The 21026-nt window shown below is 50.1% G+C and overlaps 1 protein-coding gene across 4 annotated transcripts in view; it reads right to left on the bottom strand.

Annotated features, from left to right (window-relative positions):
• Window positions 1–21026, bottom strand: part of ASIC4 (acid sensing ion channel subunit family member 4) — a 204737-nt gene that overhangs the window by 80509 nt on the left and 103202 nt on the right. Inside the window, exon 1 of one of the 4 annotated variants that reach the window (XM_083432028.1) lies at window positions 9886–11646. The exons of 2 other annotated variants lie outside the window; for them this stretch is intronic. In XM_083432028.1, the coding sequence (XP_083288154.1) occupies window positions 9886–10461 (576 nt within the window). In that variant the 5' untranslated portion in view covers window positions 10462–11646. Of the gene's footprint in view, window positions 1–9885; window positions 11647–21026 lie in introns of those variants that run through there. One more of the 4 variants, XM_083432031.1, reaches the window with a different exon arrangement.

The raw sequence follows: 21026 nt of genomic DNA, 5'->3' as shown, positions 1-21026 counted from the left end.
GATCAGGCTTGTAAGTGATCCAGAGAGAGATCTGGGGGTATTTATGTTGCTCCAAGGCCACTCTTGGTTCCACAAAGCATTTATTTGGGCTGAAAGAGCCCAGCAGGAACACTTCTCTCAATGTATAAAGATGATGGCTCCTAGAGGCATTTTCCAGACTTGCCAGGATTGTTGTTTTATGGGAATAGCAGGGCTTGAGAGAGGGAGGGGTTTTCCAAAGCAGACAGGGAGCACACTTGTGGCCCTTCTCTCTATCTCCTATGTCTAGGGCAAAGGGAAGGATTGGTAAATGGAAGTAAATGGAAGGCCATCCGGAATGAATTGCAGGAAAAAGATTCCTCAGCCCAGCAGCCCTAACCCAATTCCTTGGTCCGCTGTGAACCCAGAGGATGGAGCCTGATCATATTCCTGTAGGAAACCCAACACTATCTCTATAGGCAACAGAAAAAATCCCAGAGCGGGAACAGTTAAGACTTCAACAAAGAAAAGCCTCTAAAGGATTCTGAGCAGTTTATCCCACTTGCAGGGGGCAAGTCCCAAAGTATCTTTTCCATCAGAGAGGGATCTTGCTGCAGATTAGCAGGGATCAAGCAAGGGATCTTCTCAGAGCTGTCCCAGGCTCAGCTGCTTTCTGGTCACATGCTCCTTTTGGCTCCTGTGTCCTCCCTTCTTATCTGTAACTGAAGGAGTTGCTTCCCCACAGAAATGGAAACTGTGCTCCAGTCTCAAAGCCACAGTGAGGAAAGCAGAGTCAGTGGCACAAGGCTCCAAACCAGAGGGTTACGTTGTTTCTTGGCACCAGTGGATAGGCGGACCCGGGCACATACATACACCTGCTGCCCTCATGCGCTGAGCGGGAAGAGTGGCTTGAAGGATGCTCCTTGGGCCCAGCGCTCATGCATACTCTGACAGTATTACAGACAGGCTTATTAAGTGTGTAATATTAAATTAACCCAGATAAGAGCGTAAGAGCTTTTAAAGTCAATTCATTAAATATAATTATGAAGATAGCTTTTTTATGCGTGGCAGCAATCTGATCTCAATCACGGCGACGGTGCTGAGCCTGCTGGCCCCCACGGCATCTCTGCTCCCAACTGCGACTGCTCTTGGGCTGTGCCACCATTCCCAGGCAAGCGAGATCGCTCTACACTGACACCCTCCCCAAGCCCTGGGGTTAGCGGAGTGGGGTGTCAGTAACATTTACTGACCACACCAGGCCCTCCTATCTGATCCGGGGTTGCCGTCGGCCTCCCTTAATATTCACAGGCTGCTTGCTCCCTTTCTGACTCAAGTCTACCTGACACTCCGTTGTTGCTATCCCAGGCTTGACTTTCTCCAAGTGTGGCTGACTTCTTACTCATTCTGGGATGAAATCTGAAGCAGATGGGAAAGAGACAATGAGCAATGCTATCTTATCTCTCTTGGTGGGTGGGTAGGGATAAAGACTTGGATTCCTGCCCAACAGGGCCTACTTTGACTCATCATACACACACCCTGGATGAAGAATGCCCCCCCCCATTTCCATCTAACTGCTTCCTTCCCTCTCACTGCCCTCCTCCCCACCCCCAGAGGAGTTAATGAGGCTTTCCGCTCTCCCAAGGCTGCTTGCGCTCCTGCCCCAGTTAATTAACTGCTCCTGGGAAACAATTAATATCTGTCAGGAGATGTGGGGTCCATGCCAGCCACTCTGCCAAGTTTTCGCTCAGCAGCGATTGGGGGGACAGAACAGGGGAGCCCAGCCAGTCCCATACACCTTGAAGGTCAGACTCTAGAGACAGCTCTCTGCCCTGCAGATAGCATGGTTTTGCTGATGCTAAACTGGGGGCAGGGGGGTACCAGCCAGGCTTGGTCAAGGATCTCATATCTTTTAAGTGGGCTCAGCAGAGCCTTGAGGATGTTGTGACACTCAGCCTCTGCCTATTGCCCATGGCAACCGGTTCTCTTGCAGGTCCAGAAAGAGGCATAGGCTCTCAGCCAATTGTAGCAGCAAACACAACTACGGTTAGGTTGCCCTTTGCCTTGTGATATGTAGAAGTGCAGACTATGGAAACAACCAAAGACTGGGAGATCAGCCTGAGTCACCCTCTGGCTTCCTGGCTTCCAAATCCATCTAATCAAAGGAAACCCAAAATGATGATAATGATGTGATGATCATTAATTTATTAATTGTCTTCTATACAACCATCTTAAGGCGATGCACAATAAAAACCATTTAAAACAGTTAAAAGCATGCCAAAAAAGAAAGAAAGAAAACCCCTCAGGAAATACATTTAAAACAAAACTGACACCATACAGAAATAAAGACTCATGGCAAATACCCCTTTATCCAGCTGGGAAAAGCTGTTGGAACAAAAATGTCCTCCATTGTTTCCAGAAAGTGAAGAGACTGGGTGCCTGTTGTATCTCTACAGGAATGCTATTCCACAGAACAAGGGCAGCCCCATTAATTACGCTTAGGTAGCACAGATGCGGGCTTTGCATCCAACCAAAGACTACTCCAGATATACTAGATCCTGACAAAATGAACCTGTCTATTCCTGTCCAAGTGACCGACACTGAGAGTCATACACAATGTTAGTATTTTAGGGCTTGTTTGCCCAAGAGGTATAGGTAAGGTTTGAAGATGCTCTGTTAGCTGGTCTTACTGCAAGTCAAAAAGAGGTTTGGATTGCCAGGTACTCCTGGGCAGAGTCTGAACCAAGAGCTGATGGTAGGGATGGAGGAACCTGCAGCCCTCTAGAACTGTTGGCCTCCAACTCCCATCAGTTCTGGCCAGTATGGCCATTGATCAGGGATTATGGGAACTGGAGTCTACCAATATCAGGAGAATGACAGGTTCATCATCTCTGGCTGGAGTACCTTCACAAAGAGTCTGCTTGTGCTAGGGACATGCGAAACAACTTCTGGGTTGGCAGGATGGAGAAAGCATCACTCGAGCCAAAGAGATGCCAAAATTGGGGGACATTGTATCTGCAGAAGGTATGCTTTCTGCAATTTGTGGAGTCACAAAAAGGGCCAAATCATCCAGGGCAGACTCAGAGCAGAAGCATACCCTGCCAAGAAAGTAGCTTTGCACAGAACCAGAATTGATTGGTTGAATGGAGAAAGGGGTGCAGAGGCCTGAAGGCTGCATCGGCTCCTGGGACTGGTTACTTATTCAGATGCTTTGGACACAGATTCCCTCTCATTGCTGGTTGCTTATTAGCATTTTCCAGCCTGCGGGCAGCTCTGATAGATGGAGCACAGCATCGGCCTCCTCTCACTGCAGAGCCAAGGCCAACAACCCTTCTGCGGCTACAGCTCCACTCTGATCCCTTCCGCTACCCTTTCCCCCATGCCAGAGCAGCTAGCGGCTTTGGAACAGAAAGGTTACACAGCCTCCAGATCCCAGGAATAGGGATGGGTGGCCTCTCCTTCTCTTCCATGTTGCAAAGTAGCAGAGCATGTGGGTTAACAGATTGGTCTGTCCTTGGGAAAACCCCACAATAGGTAGAGGGATTTGGCTTAGGAGGTAAAACTAGAATGGGGTAGGAATTGTGGGGAGTCTACTTGTATACACACCTCTAAGTCATTATCTTGCCAAAGAACAGCACACAAGTGTGACCACCACTCGCTGACTGTACAGTCAATATGACTTGCTTGTGTGAATGAAGTCATCGTAGAAGACAGACCTTGCATATCACACAAGGCTGAATGAATTGTTTCCAGGCAAGAGACTTCACATGTTCTGAGTATCACCAAGGACTGAATAACCAATGATGTACATTTACATGTGTGAACAAGCTGAGAGATGTTCAAATGACCTTATGGGTGTTCAAAATAAAATTGTTTATGGAAAAGGGGAGGTACATTCCCATCTTCTCACCTTAGAGCAACAGGGTGACTCACAAATCATTGGCTCTAAAATCCACATGGATTTCCAGGCAGTCTATGGGCCCCAGGATGAGCACAAGCAATGAAGAGTCCTGTGGCATAAGAAGTTTTTGTGGTCTGCCTTCATTGGATGCGTGCATCGCCACACAACTGATGAACCAGATATTGTGCTGCGACAATTTTTTTAAGTCTGTAAACCAGCATTTATCATTTTTGCTACAACACCCCAAACACAGCAAGCCTTCAGGAATATGTCAGCATTAGCACAAGACAAGATGGTGACCTTGAACCAGTCACTCTCTTGTGACGTAACCTACATCACAGGGTTGCCGTGAGGATAAAATGGGTTGGGAAGACTGAGAGAACCACCTATGTTGCCATGAGCTCCTTGGAAGGAAGGAGGAATAGATAATAAAGAAGCAAATCCACAACTCAGTAATAGAATATCTGCTTTGCATTCAGAAGGTCTCAGGTTCAATCCCCAGCAACTCAATATGGGGTTGGGAGAGTCCCCTTGCTTGAAACCCTGGAGAGCTGCTGCCAATCAGTGTAGGCAATACTGAGTTAGAAGAACCAAGTCTCTGACTTGGTACAAGACAGCTTCCTATGTTGCTAAGCAAACATCAAATTGGATGGGATATGGAGATGTCATCTGCAACAGATGCAGACACCACTCTGTGCCGGCTTTGGGGCTAGCAAGGGAACTCTAGAGAAGAGGCGGTGCAGCCAGCATGACAAAGCAGTGTGGCAATGATAGCTCCTTAAGCCATCAGAGGACAGTACATTTGCTAAGGATGCAATTTGCACTGGGGGTGAAGAGTAAAAGATGGTGGAGAGGCAAGAGGGCTCAAGAAAGGGAGGATGACCCTTGTATGCAAAGGCAGCCCCCAACCCCACCTTTTCCCTCTGTGAGATGCCAAAATGCATGGGTTGCCAACAAGTCCAAATGCTTGCCACAGGCCACATAAATCCAGCCGCTTGTTTAACAAAGCAGAAATCGCCTCTGCCCACTCTTACATCCTTCTGGGATTTGTTCTCTCCTCAGGCGGACCCATGTTCCTTCTGCTGGCAGGAAGCAGGCTATCCTCCCTCTCTCCCCCTCTGCCACCTACCTCCCAACTACAAGCCACCAACACTAGCGGGACTGCCTGGGACTGCCTGCAGCCTCCTTTTCTCACTTCTCTCCATTGTGCGGGCTGGGGTTAGGGAAATGGATTGCACGGCTGCCTCTGAACAGTGGTGGCCAGGGAGCTGCACCAATGGGCAGGCAGGAGGTGGCAGGTGGAGGGGGAGGCGGCGCAGGGAACTCATTTACCCAGAGTAAAAATAGGCTGGAAAATGTGACATTTATTAAGTACGATTGTGGAGGAAAGGTCATCGCCAGCCCCAGCACCGAGACGGGGTGCCACTGATTATACAGCTGGGGAACGAGGCAGCAAAGCCAGGCTGAGCAACAGCAATTTGGGGGAGGGGGTGGTGTGTGTGTGTGTGTGTGTGTGAGAGAGAGAGAGAGAGAGAGAGAGAGAACACATGTGTTCTTTTGTGCTTCAAGCCCACAGTCCACCAGGCAGAGATCCCTGCTGTGTAGAGCCAGGGATGCCTTAGGATCAACATCTGCCTACAGTCTCTGACCCTGGCTCATTCTCACCTCTAATCGTCCGGAGTTCCAGGCAAGGAACCACTTTGGAGAAGCTGAAGCAAAGCAGTTTAGTGGAGGAAGCACCCTCACATCCACAAAGCCCCCTGAAAATGTGGACCTGCAGTAAAGTCCTCTCTTAGGCAGCACTTTTTAATCAGGATCGCAGCCCTTCCTGCTCTCCCCGCGCTATCTCATCCACATGTTGTCCTCTAATTCTTTGGATGATTTGCAAGACACAATTGCAGCATTTTGATTGTCTGCACACCCACGTCACCTTTCCCTCCACACAAACACACACACAAACTACTCCAATCTCCCTACGGGTGGTTACAGCTCGGAGACTCTTCTATTCCCATGGAGAGTTGCCTTCCAAATGCCCCACAAATTCCCCAGGACTGAAGAAAAGAGACTTGATCAGATGGGAAATAGAAACAACAACCAATACTTAGGAACCTTCCCCAGAATGCTCCCCCCAAAAAAAACCCCCAGGATGATGAGATTGGCAGCAAGGGATTTAAAATAATAAGAAATAGAGAAGGAGAAGAAGAAGAAGAACCAAAAAACACACCACCTTTGACATCGATTCCAATTTTTTAGAAATGCATTAGCCTCCCCTACAAGTGCTGGAAGAGGAACCCCTGCAGAGCAGGTGCCAGCTGGGTAATTGTTCTTCTGAGTGTGCACACTGGTGTGCCTGAGCATATCCCCCTCCTGTGGATCTGCACAAGCTTCCATTGCCCCCCCTCCGCAGAGCAAAGCCCCTCCCAATCACTTCCTTCTGCCCTCCCTTCATAACCTCTCCATCAACCGCACCTCTTATCCTTGAAAAGCTCTTTGCACCTTGCACTCCTTTACATAAACATATGCAATAAAGGGCCCAAAAATTTAGGGCTGGCATTGATGGGAAGCTGCAGAGGGGGCTGTCCCGGCAGCCCTAGGATAGGACCCCCTCTGCTTATGGACAATGGGGTCCAGATCCACTCACAACAGCCAAGGTAGGGCAAACTGAGCCACAAAGCATCAGGTCCAGCCCAAGTGGCTGGTTAGGGGCTGCTACTGAGCCTGATGAGTGCCGAATGAGTTAAGTGCCCATCCCATTTTTGCCCAGAGGCAAGTGTCGGTGACCCCTCCACGCCCCCCCCCCTGCACAGATACTGGGGAAGTAAAGGGCCTGAAGCAGAATCTGCCAATCCCTCCCTCCCACCCACCCTGCTCAGCTAGTACAAGGGAAGGACAAGGCTGCTGGGGAATCTCCTGTCCAGCAGAGGACAAAGAGCCAATTGATTTTCCCTGCACAATTCAAGTGATGGAAAGGGGGGGGGCTGTTCTTGAGCCGAAGGTACAGGGTTCACACACACACACACATTCAGCAGCCATCACTGCAGGGAAGGTGGTGGAGGAGCAAGACGTTTCCTGTGTGCATAGCCCACTCACCAAGGCAGGTCCTCCCACCCACCCCAGCGCCAACAGAGCAGAGGGTGCCCAGGAGTTGGGGCCGGTGCGGGGAGAGGGAGGCTCGCTGCTGCGGCTCAGCAAACGGCCCACCAAGATTTACTACGCTGGCCGGGCTTTACTGCACACGAGATGCTTACGCTGGGGAATCTTCCCGGCGGCCCCTTAATTTGCCGTCCCATAAAGAATGTGGATTTGTGACGCTAAATAGAGGGAGATCATTTACCGAGCGCGGCTCTTACTTACAGGATCTTTAAAGGGGATTCATCATGCGATGCAACGACGCGAGCGGCAGGCAGCTCAGCAGCCGAGGCAAGGGAGAGCAGCCACAGCGAGGGCAGGGCAGGCGCTGGCGGCAGCTCCTTCCAAAGGAGAACGGTGACTATGTTTGCCTCCTCAGGGGCCTTTCCGAACCACACGGCCACTTAGTCCCTAATTTCTACACACCCACCCCAGCCCACAAACGCCCCATTCCCCTTCGTTTTCGTGGATTCCTCAGAATCCAGAGCTGCAGCTGCTGAAACTGGTTAAAATCAGAGATCAGGAATATCCCACGCTACTAACAAAACCGGCCCAAAAGTGAAGATTTAGGTCCTGTTCCCCCACCCCGCTGCCCTTTAAGTGTGGTGCCCCCAAGGGGCCATCGCGGGATATCCCTCCTGAAACCACGCGCATCAAAGCAATGACTCTGGCACTGGGAGCCCACTGGAGGGGCACCCCCCATCCATAAGCACAGAATTTAGTCCTGGGCCAGAATTTAGCATGCTGGGGGGGGGGCGGGAATAAAAGCTTCCATTTAACAATAAAAAAGCAAGTTTCTAGCCCTCCATGAGTCAAAAATCTTGTTTGGAAATGTAGGCAATTTCTGGTGAAATTCTGGGGTCCATGACAACTTATGTGGGAGAATTGTGGCTGGATTTTCCAACATTTATTTATTTGCATTTGTTTGCTTGTTTCCTTGATTTTTACTAAAATGCAGTCACAGGGGACTGCCAGTTCCTTCAGTGATGGGAAGGGAGGTGCTTAACCCTTCCTTGCTGCATCATTTTTTTTTTTGCTCAAAAATCCTTTCTTCCTGAACTGCTGTTTGTCCTGCGTTTTCCCTTAATGGAGCAAACAGCAGCTGGAGGAGGGGGCAGGTGTGGATCAAGAAAACAACACAGGGGAGGAGAATATTAAACACCCCCATCCTGCTGCTCCGAAGAAAAGCCCTCTGTAGCTACATTCCAGTAACAGCAGCAGCAAAAAGGTTACAAAGTCAAGAGGTGTGCAGTATTACTTAGAGCAGGATTTCCAGGGGTTACAGCTTCATTTGTCCAATATTTACAGACTGCAGAATATTCTCAGTGTTGATTTTGAGCAAAAAAATTGAACTGTGAGTGCAGCACAGACCCACGAAACTTAGAGAGTCTCTTGGCATTCTGACACAGCCTGCAAGGGGTTCATGCGACCAAGGACAGCAGACAACCCCTGTCAACTGTGGGGCAGGTTTCGCATAGGGCCCAGGGGAGGTGTGGTGTGCTCCTGGGTCCTGAGCCGTGTGTTTCCTCTGGGTCTGCCATATCAGACATGCACCCCCATAGCAGTGTTTGGGACAAGAGAGTACATCCGTGGCAGGCCCTGGCAAGGAAGATGGTCTTTAGATCCACTTGGCGTGTGTCCTCATGCATCTTCTCTCTTCTCAGCCTCACCTTCTAAGCTTCTCCCTGCCCTGCACCACCCTCCCCCCCCCGCCCCTCCGCACACAGTGATCAGAAGGCGAAGCAGCCTCCAATGTCCGCAGGAGAGAAGCAGCTCATTTCCAGAGTCATTATGGTCTGAAAAGGGTCCCATCAGGTATTCCGCCCGCTCAGCACATTTATTTCCCCAAACCACAGCGGGGATTTGTGATTTTCAGACTCAATATTAGAGCAAGCGCGGGGCCAGCTCATTCCACACGGCAGGAAGCCTCCCTGATAGTGCAGGCACAGCCATGCCAGAAAAAGTGCCATGAAGAGGAAGGTGGAGTGGTTGCTGTGCCACCCTGGCTGGGACCGTGACAGTGCCACCATGGGCACCAAGCTGGGGGCACAGTCTGCTTGGAAATGGGGAAAGAACGGCATCTCTGAGGATACAAAAGACAAAATCTTGGAACCACCAAGTGTAGCCAGCACTGCCCAGGGAGCTCCCATCTTCTCCAAGCACCTGGAGAGCTTGTGACAAGCTTGCGGGAACCTGCAAACCCCCAGAGACTGTTGGACTCCAGCTCCCCTCCACCCCAGAAAGCTGGGGCAATGGTCAGGGATGATGGGAGTCCAACAACACCTGGAGGGCCACAGGTTCCCCATCCCAGACTTACAGCTTCCCTCACGTAACTTACAGGATTATCCCCTCTTCCTTGTCTCAAGCTACTCTAGCAAGAGAAAAAGAACTGCCCAAACCAGAAGTGGGCATTTCCTTTAGTGCCCGATCTGCTTATCTCCATGCCTCTCTTTTTCCTCATATGTCTTGCATACAGCTGTATTCCCTGCTTGCATCTTACCTGACGCACCTGGTGTCCCATCACCCATGCTCTAGAGCTGTTCATGGGCCACAAAATCTGCTCTTTGGGGAAGGGCCACAGCTCACTGGCAGAGCATCTGCTTTGCACACAAAAGGTCCCACATACAATCTCAGGCATCTCCAGGTAGGGCTGGGTAAGACTTCCTCTCTGAAACCCTGGAGAGCCGCTGCCAGTCAGTGTAGACAATACTAAGCTAGGCAGAACAAGTGTCTCAACTCAATATAAGGCAGTTTCCTGTATTTTTGTACTTTCTCCCATAGTTAAACTTGAGGCGCAAACTCAACCTTAGCATAAACATGGGTACCAGCAATGCATTCATTCCAACCAGTGTTTGACAGAATGGCCTAGAGAGCTCAGGAAAGGCACAATGAGTACTCACCACCGTGAAGTTCCCCGCAGAGCAGTTCTCGCCGCTGAAGCTGCAGTTCTTGAGCATGTCCTCAAGCTGGTGCCCAGTGCGGTTGACAATATCAGCCATGTCGGGGTCGGGGTAGAGCAGGTCAGAGGCCTTGTGTCCATCACGGTCCTTGGGCGGCAGCCCAGTCATGTTGGCCAGGTGGAAGATGTCGGCGTCAGTAAGGGCCGAGTGGCGGAAGCGGTTGATGTTGCAGATGGTCACAGCCGGGAATATCATCTTCTGGGTCGCCTCCTCGTCCAGGGTGGTGACATGCGGGTGCTCCAGGTAGAAGAGCGCCGACCGGGCCGCCTGGTACAGGAAGAAGGCCAGAGAGGCCACAAATGCGAGCGCCCAGAGGGCCTGGCGGACCCCCAGCTGCCCTGGGCGGCAAATGTGGCCCAGGCCGTGCAGGGTGCTGGCCCCGGCAAAGGCGGCCAGGTCACGGTGGTGTGGCTGGCTGGGCTCCTCTAGCAAGCTCTCCTTGTCCCCTTCCTCTTTCGCCGCCTGCTTCTCATCCTCCTCTGCAAATTTGATTTTGCAGACAATCTCAATCGGCATCTGTGCTGAGGCACCAGGCAGCACGCTACCCCCCCAGCGAGGGGAGGTAGCGGGAGCCTGGGGTGCCCGGCACCGGCCGCTCTCCCCTGGCTGCTGCAGGACGCCCCTAAATTAGTAAGCCCAGCTGAGGAGGTGAAGCAGGACCGGGGAGCCTGGCCCAGCCTCTTGGGAGCTCCCGGACGGAGGGTTCTGCCTCGGTGCCTTGTCTCACTAGTGATCTCCTGGTGCTTCCGTCCGCTTATCTGCACAAGCCCAGCTGTCAGAGCTGCCCGCCGCTGCCGCCGCTCCCTGTGCCGCTGTGTGTGCCGCTGCCGCTCCTCTGCACACCCGGTTAAGACCCCACCAGATACAGGCAGCATTTAGGCATCGTGTGCTAATAAAATCCAGGGGATACTTAATAATTCAAGGCATGTCAACATTATTTCATCCTCAAATAAAAAAAAAAATAGAGGGAGAAGGAGGGAGGAAGAAGCGGGGGAAGCTCGCGAAAGACAGGCAAGCGGCAAGGAGGAAGGAAGGAAGGAAGAGCCGGACAGCGGGAGCCTCTTCGCTCTCTGGAGCCACCACTCCAAAGTGATGCTGGAGCCACTTGTTTGAATCGCTCGCAAGCTGGCAAAGTCTGTGCCAAGGAAAGGAGGCAGCACAAGGCAGCCTCTGCTGGGGTTGCTGCTGCTGCTGCTCAGGGCTGCTCAAGCTCTTCAGGCAGGGCAGGTTCTCTCTCTCTCTCCCTCTCTCCCCCTCTGCCTCCCTGCCTGCCACCCACTTCCTCCAAGTGAGTACCCCTTGCTAGTGCCCAAGGCAGCTGCCCATTGACTGCTCCCCGCCTAATTCCTACCTTCCTCCATCTCCGCTGATCTGAAAAACCGCTCGCTAAAGATGCAAAAGGAAAGCAAAGGAAAACGAGAGAGGGGAGGAAAAAGTTGAGAGAGGGAAGAAGACGACAAGAGGACTGCGTTCCTCCCGCGTCGTCGGCTGGTGCTCGGGTCCAACGGGCAGCGACGGCACAACAACCCCCTACACGCACACGCTCTCACACGCAATTCACCCCCCCCCCCCGCGCCCGCAGGCTCCAGGGCTGACTAATTGGAGAAGGAGCGGCCAACGAGGGGGAGCGGAAACGAGGAGACGCCCCCTCCTCCCATCGATCCCGCTCCCCACGGAACAAACAAGAGGCAAAAAGTGAAAGGCTTATTGATCGGAGGGAGGGAGGGAGGGAGCGCAGCTGCTGGGGATTAGGGCAGGAGCAGGCGTGCGGGGCGCGGGGGTGCGGGGTGGGGAGGAGCGGGTCCGGGTGTGTGTGTGTGTTTTCTGGAGGAAAATGAAGGCTGCGCAGCCGGGACCGCGGCACTGCCCAGACCCAGCCTGCAGCGCAGCCGCTTTCCCTGCACCATTGATTCCCTCCAGTCCCGTTTGCTTAGGAGGCAGTTCTAATTGCTTTTGCAAAAGGGTCTGTTTGCCGCCGCCTCCTCCTCCCCGCCCCTGCCTGGCCAAGTGGAATCAGGGCCAGGGAAAACCCCCACCGGCAACTGCAGCTGGCGCGGGACCAGGGAGGCCGAGCAGAGGAGGGAGAGGAGGCGGCCTGGGGTGCCCAGTAGGGAGAGGGGGCCGAGACTGCGAGGGGAGGGCGGGGAGCAGTGCGGCCTAGCGGGTGGGGCGGCGGCGGCGGCCAGGACAGACAGACGCGCCAACTCTGCCCAGTTGAGGAAGCGCCGGCAGCCCAGGACTCCGGAGAGCCTCAAGCCAGCAAAGTTCTCGCCGGCAAGCCGAGCCCCACGCGCTGCGCTCGCTGCGAAGCCGCCCTCTTGCGGAGCCAGGCCAGCGGCCCACTTCGCTCCGCCGCCGCCGCCGGTGGCTCTCGGTGGCTTCTGGCAGCTGCTCAGCTAGGGAGATCCGGGGGTTGCGCCCGGAGACCCTTCTGCACGCCAAGCGCGTGTTCTCTCAGCTGTGGGGAGGGTGATCCCCCAACACCACCACCCCCAGCTTGGCTGGGGCAAGACCCGTGTCCGACTTCCCTGAGAATGGGATGTTGTTCTTGTTGTTTGGCGGGGGGGGGGGCAGAGGCGGCGGAAAGCGCGCCTTGCGAGGAGACAGGACCCGCGCGGACTCTCGCCGTGGGAAGCCCCGCGGCCCTGCCACCCCCGCCCCGAGGCTCAGCCGGTCACAGCGACCTTCACTCCGCCCGGCCTATGCCAGCGGGCTAATCCGGACCGAGGAGCGCCACGCTCACACGCCTTCGATCCCTGCAATCGACTGGCACGGAATACACACGTCCCTCCCGCGGGTCAATACGGAAGGACAGGTCTCTCCTGGCTGAGCAGCGGGCGCTGATCGATGCCCAGGGCGGAAGGCCAAGGTGGCTCCAGGCCAGCGGCAGGAGGAGGAGAGGGCGACGGGGGACGGAGACGGAAACCACCGAGGCAGGGGAAAGTGGGAATAAAGGGGGGGGGGGAACCACCATATTAATAACGGGAGAGGGCGGGGGTCCTAAATCAATGGGGTGGGGCGGAGGGACGACCCCGTCTACCTTCTTCAGAAAGCACCGTCCCCTCTGCCCGGACTGCTCAAGTTTATTTCTTGGAGGCCACATTCAGACATGCAGAAAGAGTCCGGTTCAGAGGCGGGGAGCAGGCGGGGGTCGCTTCTCTGGCCTCCCGGGCTCCGAATCCCTTAATGCCGATGAGTTAACCCTTACCACTCTTTAATCACTCTGCCTTATCACAACCGTGTTAAACAATGCATTTCTTCCATCCGTTCAACGTTTGCGAAAATTCTAGTCAGTGAGTGCCAAGTATGGTGCCAGGAGGTGATAGAGGCGATTAATCAATGCAGAGACGGAAGAAAGACAGAAAGATTCGGGTGAGGGTTACATCCACTGCTAGGATTCTGCCTGGAAATTAGTAGACGGGAGGAACGGGTGATGCCGACTCCTTTACATGCTGGTCTCTCCCCACCCCCGCCCCAAATTCTCCCTTCCTTCTTTGGAGCCCACATTCATTTATTCATTATATTTCTATGCTGCTTTTCACTCAGATGGGTCACAAAGCAGCTAACAAACAATAAAGGACATAATAAACACCACAATTATAACGTAAGTCATATAAAACAATCAACAAATCATCAGTAAAACAATTACAAATCAAAAGAACAATCACCTTCTATTTACCAAACAACTAAAAAAATAGGGTAAGCAGCACAACCACAAGAAAAGTCATATTATAAAATTCACAAAGCATTACAGCACTCATAATCCACAAAACAATAACAACAACATAAACTAACAACCAAAAGCTAACTAAATACTGTTTGTGTCTCTTTAAGACTGCTGGTCTAGACTGAGGGTCCAGACTCTTCTGTACTCACAAGCACAAATTTTAATTTTGCTGTTAATACACTTATGTTGTTCAAAAGCAGTTCTGTACAAAAAAAGCTATTTAAAAAATACAGGGAACGTGCTTTCAGCAACAACTGGTGGGAAAAGGCAGGCTACATCTTTTCCTTTGGGCTGATGGAAGCAAAATGGAAGTAGGGGGTGAGACAATAGATGGCAAAATGTCACCACACATGTAAAAAAAAACCCAAAACGCCCACCCACACTATGTGCTTCAGTAGCTCCTCCTTCCAACAGATTATTCAGGGATTGGGAAAATCCAGGGAGAAGTGCAGGCTGCCACTTAGGGTTCATCCACTCATCCATTGTTACAACTGGATCCTATGCCTTGGCCCACCACTTTCCCCTAGAAAGCCTGCTCTTTAGTGCTGAATTATTATTATTATTTTATTATTATTTTTTGAATTTATATACCACCCTATACCTGAAGGTCTCTGGGCAGTTCACAGAAATGATCACAATATATAAAATAAAATAAAATATAAAATAAAAACAATAACACCCCCTGGATCTTGCCAGCAAAAGGGCTAAACGTTCCCTGCTGACTGAGCATCCCATAGCAAGAGGAGGCAGTATTATCAAACAGGCATTGTGAAGCATAAACATGCCCCACTTTAATAACAGCCATGCCTTACCATTTCCCAGAGTTTGAGAGTAATGGAGTAGGCAAGCCAGTAGCAGGTGAAAAGGCATGCAAGTGGCAGATAAAGATTTTTATTTTATTTTTATTTTAAGGAAATATTAAGTAACCCAGCTTTAAGCCTGACAAGGTAGTAACTCTGCCCCCCCTGTGCTGACTCAGGCAGAGCTGCTCTCCTGGGTGACATCCTTGCCCCATCATGACTGTGGGCAGGTGGCAGCAGCAATGAATTAGAAACCACCCTGGGAGCTTGCTGGTCCCTGGATCCTGGCCCCATCTTGGCTGAAGCTGGCACGACATCCCTTTCCCAGGTCCCTCTTCTGCCCTGGTTCAGACCATGCCAGCTGCATGCTCAGCCCCATGCCTAAAGGGGCTCAAATCTGGGAGTTATCATTAATTTTGATCTAATTGAAGGCAATGTGGCTGCAGAGCCCAGCTGGTCGAAGCATGAGTCTCTCTGCTTCATGCCAAGCAGAGCCTCCTGAACCTGAGGCAGAGAGAGAGAGACAGAGAGAGAAGGGTTGGTTGGTGCCCCTCCTGCAGTGCTTGTTATCACAGGCAGGTCAGGCTCTCAATGAGGGCGGCAGGCAGCACTGCTTTGGGGAGATCCGGGATGACAAGATGTCCAGTCTAATTATACATGTGCCGCCAGAGGGGCTGGTGCAGCCATCATGGTTGGTTCCTCTGCAGGCTGTTCAACTCTTTGCACAGAGAAGCCTAAGAGGAAGGAGCATGGGATGGCAGGCAGGCGGGTGCATAGCTGGGTGGGCAGCAGAGAGGGCAAATGGGGGGGGGGAAGCACCCAATACATCCAGGCCCCATGCAACATCAGTCAGACAATGGGGTTTCTCTTTTTTAAAAACACCAAAAACTCACATACACCACGCAAACATTACTGGACAAACAGCACAGCTACTCTTCCAAAGAATGTGGATACAATCAAAGTGTCATGCCCAGCATGATTCAGTGCAAAATAAAAATGGGGAGGGAATATGCATTGGTTAAGCTGCCTGGGAAGTTGTGGATTTGGTTTCACAATTCGCAAATTCCAATTCAGGATGATGGATGCTTCACAAATAATGATCAGAGCACTTAGCATGTATATAATAATTTTTAAATCTTCAAAACAGCTCACATATATGAATCTCAGTAATTCTTACAAGGGTCCTGGTAAAGAAGTATTGGCCAAACGTATTTAATGGAGTGGGGGAACTAGGGTCAATACCAGCCTGGACATTTCCATTTAACATACATATCTATAGGGCACGAAGGACTTCTAAAACAGTGTAGTGTGAGTGTGTGGATAGGTAGGTAGGTAGATAGGTAGGTAGATATCTCACATACTGTGGGTGTCCTCTTGTACTCCATCCTTTCTTCAGCCTTGCCTATTTACCTCCATCCAAGTTAAAAGGTACCCCTGCCCGTACGGGCCAGTCTTGACAGACTCTAGGGTTTTGCGCTCATCTCACTCTAGAGGCCGGGAGCCAGCGCTGTCCGCAGACACTTCCGGGTCACGTGGCCAGCGTGACAAAGCTGCTCTGGCGAACCGGCACTAGAGCAGCACACGGAAACGCCGTTTACCTTCCCGCTATAAAGCGGTACCTATTTATCTACTTGCACTTAAGGGTGCTTTCGAACTGCTAGGTGGGCAGGAGCTGGGACTGAACGATGGGAGCTCACCCCGCCACGGGGATTTGAACCGGCGACCATGCGATCGGCAAGTCCTAAGCACTGAGGTTTTACCCACAGCGCCACCCACATCCCACCATCCAAGTTAACTCACCAACAAAAATCCAGTCCGTATAGAGGAAAACGGAACCAGCCCAGGCATCTTTTGTCCCAGAGTTTTCCCCGTGGAAACCCGCTCTTTAAAGCTCAGTCGAAGCAAACAAAAATCTGTGGAAAACCTGAATTGACATTTATTTACTCTGAGCGCTAAAGAGCAGGTTTTTGTGGTGAAAGCTCTGGGGCAAAAAGAACAACAACAAAAACATTCAGAAAAGGAGCTTTTAAGCATGGATTTGTGTTTGGAAAGAACGGGGCAAAAGTAAGTTTGGATAAGCCCTAAGTCTCCTTGCAGTTTCCAATCAATAGGCTTTATGGGTAGACTCAAACATTTGCAAACCTTTTATTAGCTGACGACATATTGCTCAGTGCTTTTATGTTTAAAATTGCTAAACTGCACCTTCATCCACACACATGAATTACAGGGCAACGTACATACGAAGACAAATAACCGTACAATATTGAAACAAGCAATAAATATCATAACCATATAATTAACTGTTTAAAAGTAAAAAGCTATTTAACCAACTAACATGATGCAGTAGATTGGGGTAGCTGTGATGGTTGAGGCTGATGGGAAGGTGAGTCCAAAAACTTCTGGACTAACTCTGCATAAAAGCCGGGGCAGATAAAAACATATTAGCCAAAAGGAGTACACAGTTGGTGCCTGCCATATTCTCTCCAGGAAGGTATTTCAAAGCACAGTCTTCTTCAAATATTTCTATTTCCTTCTCTGAAAACATCCAGTTACTTCAATGTTTCCTCCACTTTCCTCCCATCTTTCAAAGTCCAGCCAAGGGCAAACTAGAGTCAGGTATTGTGTGAAAGCACACAACAAAGGTGTATTGATGTACAGAAACACCCTGAATTCTGGTGTCAGAATTATTTAGGGGAATTCAGCACCTTTGGTCTTTCATTCCAGGGGCAGGGGAGATACAGCTGCATGGCAGAGAATATGCTTTGCAAGCAGAAGGCCCCAATTTAAATCCCCGGCATTTCCTTTTATGCATCTTGGGTAACAGGAATGGGAGAGTTCTTAATTTGAGGCTTTAGAGAATTACTACCAATCAGAAGGGACAATATTGGTCCAGATGATCTGAGTCAGATCACTGGTTGGCTTCACACATGTAGGTAGCAGGGAACAATGAACAACTCCAGCAGCCTGGTGTTACGCCTGCCTTTTGAGAAGACAGTGCAGTTTTTCTGACCCCAGTGCAAACCCAGCCTCATAGCCTGAGAAGTAGGACAGCCAGTACCCTACTGCAAAATTGCAATCCAGGCACTTCATCCGCTCACATCAGTGGGCTGAACACAGGGACAACATGCTTGTCCAGTTCCAAAGAGGCATGTTTTGCATCTACAGAGATTATCAATGGAATGTTGGTTCTATACTTGCTCTACTGTTCAGCTGAACAGCTTGGGACCCAGATCTTCCAGAAAGACCCTTCCCCCTTTAGCAGAGGTATACTATGCTTCTACTAAGGAGAGGGTTTTTTCTGTGGTAGCACCTTGTCTTTAGAATACTACCCTCCCCAAGGGGGAGGGGTTGGCACCAGGTGAAAACCCTTCTTTTTGTCCAGGTATTTTAATCATATATAATTTTTGGAATTGTGGTTCATTTGTTTGTTAGCGTTTGGTGTTATGTGTTCTATTTTGTTATACTTATTTGTTGGTTTAAATAAAACTCTTGCTGTGTGGTTTTGTTTTATTTACACTTTTTGTACACTGTTCTTAGAATCTTTTGATGAAGGATGGTTAAGAAATATTTTAATTAATAATAAGCCAGTGAGATTTCATTTGAATTCTCATGGAATGTAAATGTATCCACATATTCATCCATCATTTGTTATGTTTACCCATCTCTCCCTCCATTGTTCATTACGGTTAGCAACTGTGCTACACTTCTGGATTGTAACAATGGATCTTATTCTACTCTTGCTATGGCTCACGTGCTCATCCCACAATATGGTGTTCTTCCATTTATGAACATTCATGGCTATATCCTTTGTACCTGCTGCTGCACCATTTCCTTCAGCACTATAGACAGCAAATGCTAATATTTCTCCTCTGAGACCAAAGTTGTTTCCGTGCAGAGCTGTGACTTTAAGCAGAGACTGTTGACTCTGTTACATCAGTTTCCACTGGATCACAGATTCTAAACAAGAACTTTCCAAACTGTGTCGCGACACATTAGTGTGACGGCTGCATTGTGTAGGCGTGTTGCGTGAATGCTTCCCGCGCTCCTCCCAGGGCTGGAAAGGGGTTAGTTTAACCTCCGGTTTGCTAGTAAAACTGAATTAAAGATAAAGGTAAAGGTACCCCTGCCCGTACGGGCCAGTCGTGACCGACTCTGGGGTTGCGTGCTCATCTCGCTTAAGAGGCCGGGAGCCAGCGCTGTCCGAGGACACTTCCGGGTCACGTGGCCAGCATGACGAAGCTGCTCTGGCGAGCCAGCACCAGCGCAGCGCACGGAAACGCCGTTTACCTTCCCGCTATAAAGCGGTACCTATTTATCTGCTTGCACTTTAGGGGTGCTTTCGAACTACCAGGTGGGCAGGAGCTGGGACCTAACGACGGGAGCTCACCCCGCCACAGGGATTCAAACCACCGACCATACAATCGGCAAGTCCTAGGCGCTGAGGTTTTACCCACAGCGCCACCCGCATCCGGGTAAAACTGAATTACTGTGTTGCAAAAATGATGCATGTCTAAAAAGTGTGTCATCAACATGAAAAGTTTTGAAAGCTGTGTTCTAAACCTTCCCAATTAGCAACAAGAATTGAGAAACTGCCCTTCTGAGCATTCTGGCATTCTGCAGCTAGAACAGCTGAGGTCAGAGATGGTCAAAAAAATTTTCTGTTGAGGGCCTGTTCTGGGCTGCAAGGTGGGTGGAGCCACCCATGTTATCTTCTTGCCACCCCTCCCCCCATTTCCCCTCTATATTTCTCTGCAATATCCTCTGTATTCTCAATTTAAGCATGTTTAACAAATTATTGCTAATTTCTAACAGATCATATAAATTACTGAATACAACACATGCAGTTTGTTTGCTTGGCATAAGCCAAGTTTAATTATTATATCTTTTTTACTACCAATAATCACGGGATTTGCCAACACAAGTTCCCTACAATGCATTAGAGTACTATTTTCCACTGCTATGGAAGTTACATGTGATCACAGACTGGTCATTTCATAGGGGTAATTCTTGGGATGACTAAGTCACATGATGTTCGGGTTACGCACCAGTCAGCTTTGACTGATGCAATGGGCAGAGGTGGGTATGTTTAGGGCAATTGCAACATTAGCATGAAAGGTACTGAAAGCCCTGTGGCTTGTGGTTGAAATGCTGCCAACCTACAAAAAACATGGTTCATGTTTTCAATTATATTAGTGGCGAGTGAGTGTGCAATTCTGCCATGGCAAGTGTGCACCCCAGGTTTAACTGCAGCATTTGTCAAATATGAAGCGCTATGGGGAAACCTAGTGACAGACATGTAGGTAAGTCTCACATAGAAGAATTAATATTTAAACTAGATGAACTATTTTCACTTCCCAGCAACATCTTTTAAAAAAGTTAATCAATAATGCCGGGCCGTCTTACATTGCAGGTATCCAGTCTTCTTCTCCTGAGACTCCAGAACTGGGTGGCAATGATCCCCAGTCTATCAAGGAGGAACCCGGAAGGGAGTTTGCTTGGGGAGGGATGAGCAACTGGAAAATTTTTCCCCAGCTGTTTTAAACCAAAATAGCATCTACCATGCCCCTACAAGCACCCTCACCAAGGCCCATATTTCTTGTTGCCCAAGGGTCATAATAAGTCCCCAAGTGTTGGTGAGGAGGCACTCCCAGGCATGTCCTCCCAGCACACCTTGAAGCCAAACCAGCACAGGCAACAGTAACAGGGAACTGTCCACCAGAATGCTCAGTGTTATCCTGACGGAAGGCTTCATTACTCCATAATCCTAGACGTGATTTTTTTTTTGGGGGGGGGTGTTGATTTGCTCTCCAACTGGGAAGGGAAGGAAGCATGTGCTCTGAGAAATTGAGAGTACTATTAACAACCACTGAACAGAAGGGAATTTTTAAAACAAGTCCCTTGGGAAAGTACAGAGCACATTTCAGAACCTGCAATTTGCTACTGATAACATTCTCCATTCTATCCTCTATCTACTCCACACACACACACACACACACCCCAATGGGGTATAAGGAACTTTCTGGAATGGCGGGTGGGGGGAGTGGTGCACTTCAGCCACTGTCTTGTGGTCACTGAGACCCAAATCAACTTACTGATGTTGGGAGTTCAGTTTTCAAAAGATTCAGAGGAATGAATGGTTTGGTTTCACTTATTTGGGAGAGGGGAACAATAATACCTATTACATATTTAAAGCACTTTTATAAAAGTTCTTTACAGAGAGTAAAGCAAACTCACTAACAATTATATTTTAATCACTGAGACCTGGGTGGGTGAGCAGGGTGCTGGACTCACCTAGCTGTGCCCACCTGGACACTTGGGTGCAGCATCATGGCAGATTTGAGGATCAGGGAGGAGGAGTTAGTGTGGTCTACAGAAATTATATTTCTCACTCTCTAGGCTCTCTGTTCATGGGGGTGGGGGGGGGGAGATTTCTAGAATGTGTGTTCCTGGCATCTGTTAACCAGAACAGATTAGGGATTCTGTTGGTTTAATGCACGCCTCACTGCCCAGCAACCTCCCTGCCTGAGCTGACAGAACTAGTCTTGGAGGTGGTG

Source organism: Podarcis tiliguerta (genome assembly GCF_965153285.1).
Source record: "Podarcis tiliguerta genome assembly, chromosome: 1".
NCBI lineage: Eukaryota > Metazoa > Chordata > Lepidosauria > Squamata > Lacertidae > Podarcis > Podarcis tiliguerta.
This window is presented reverse-complemented; position numbering and strand designations above follow the sequence as displayed.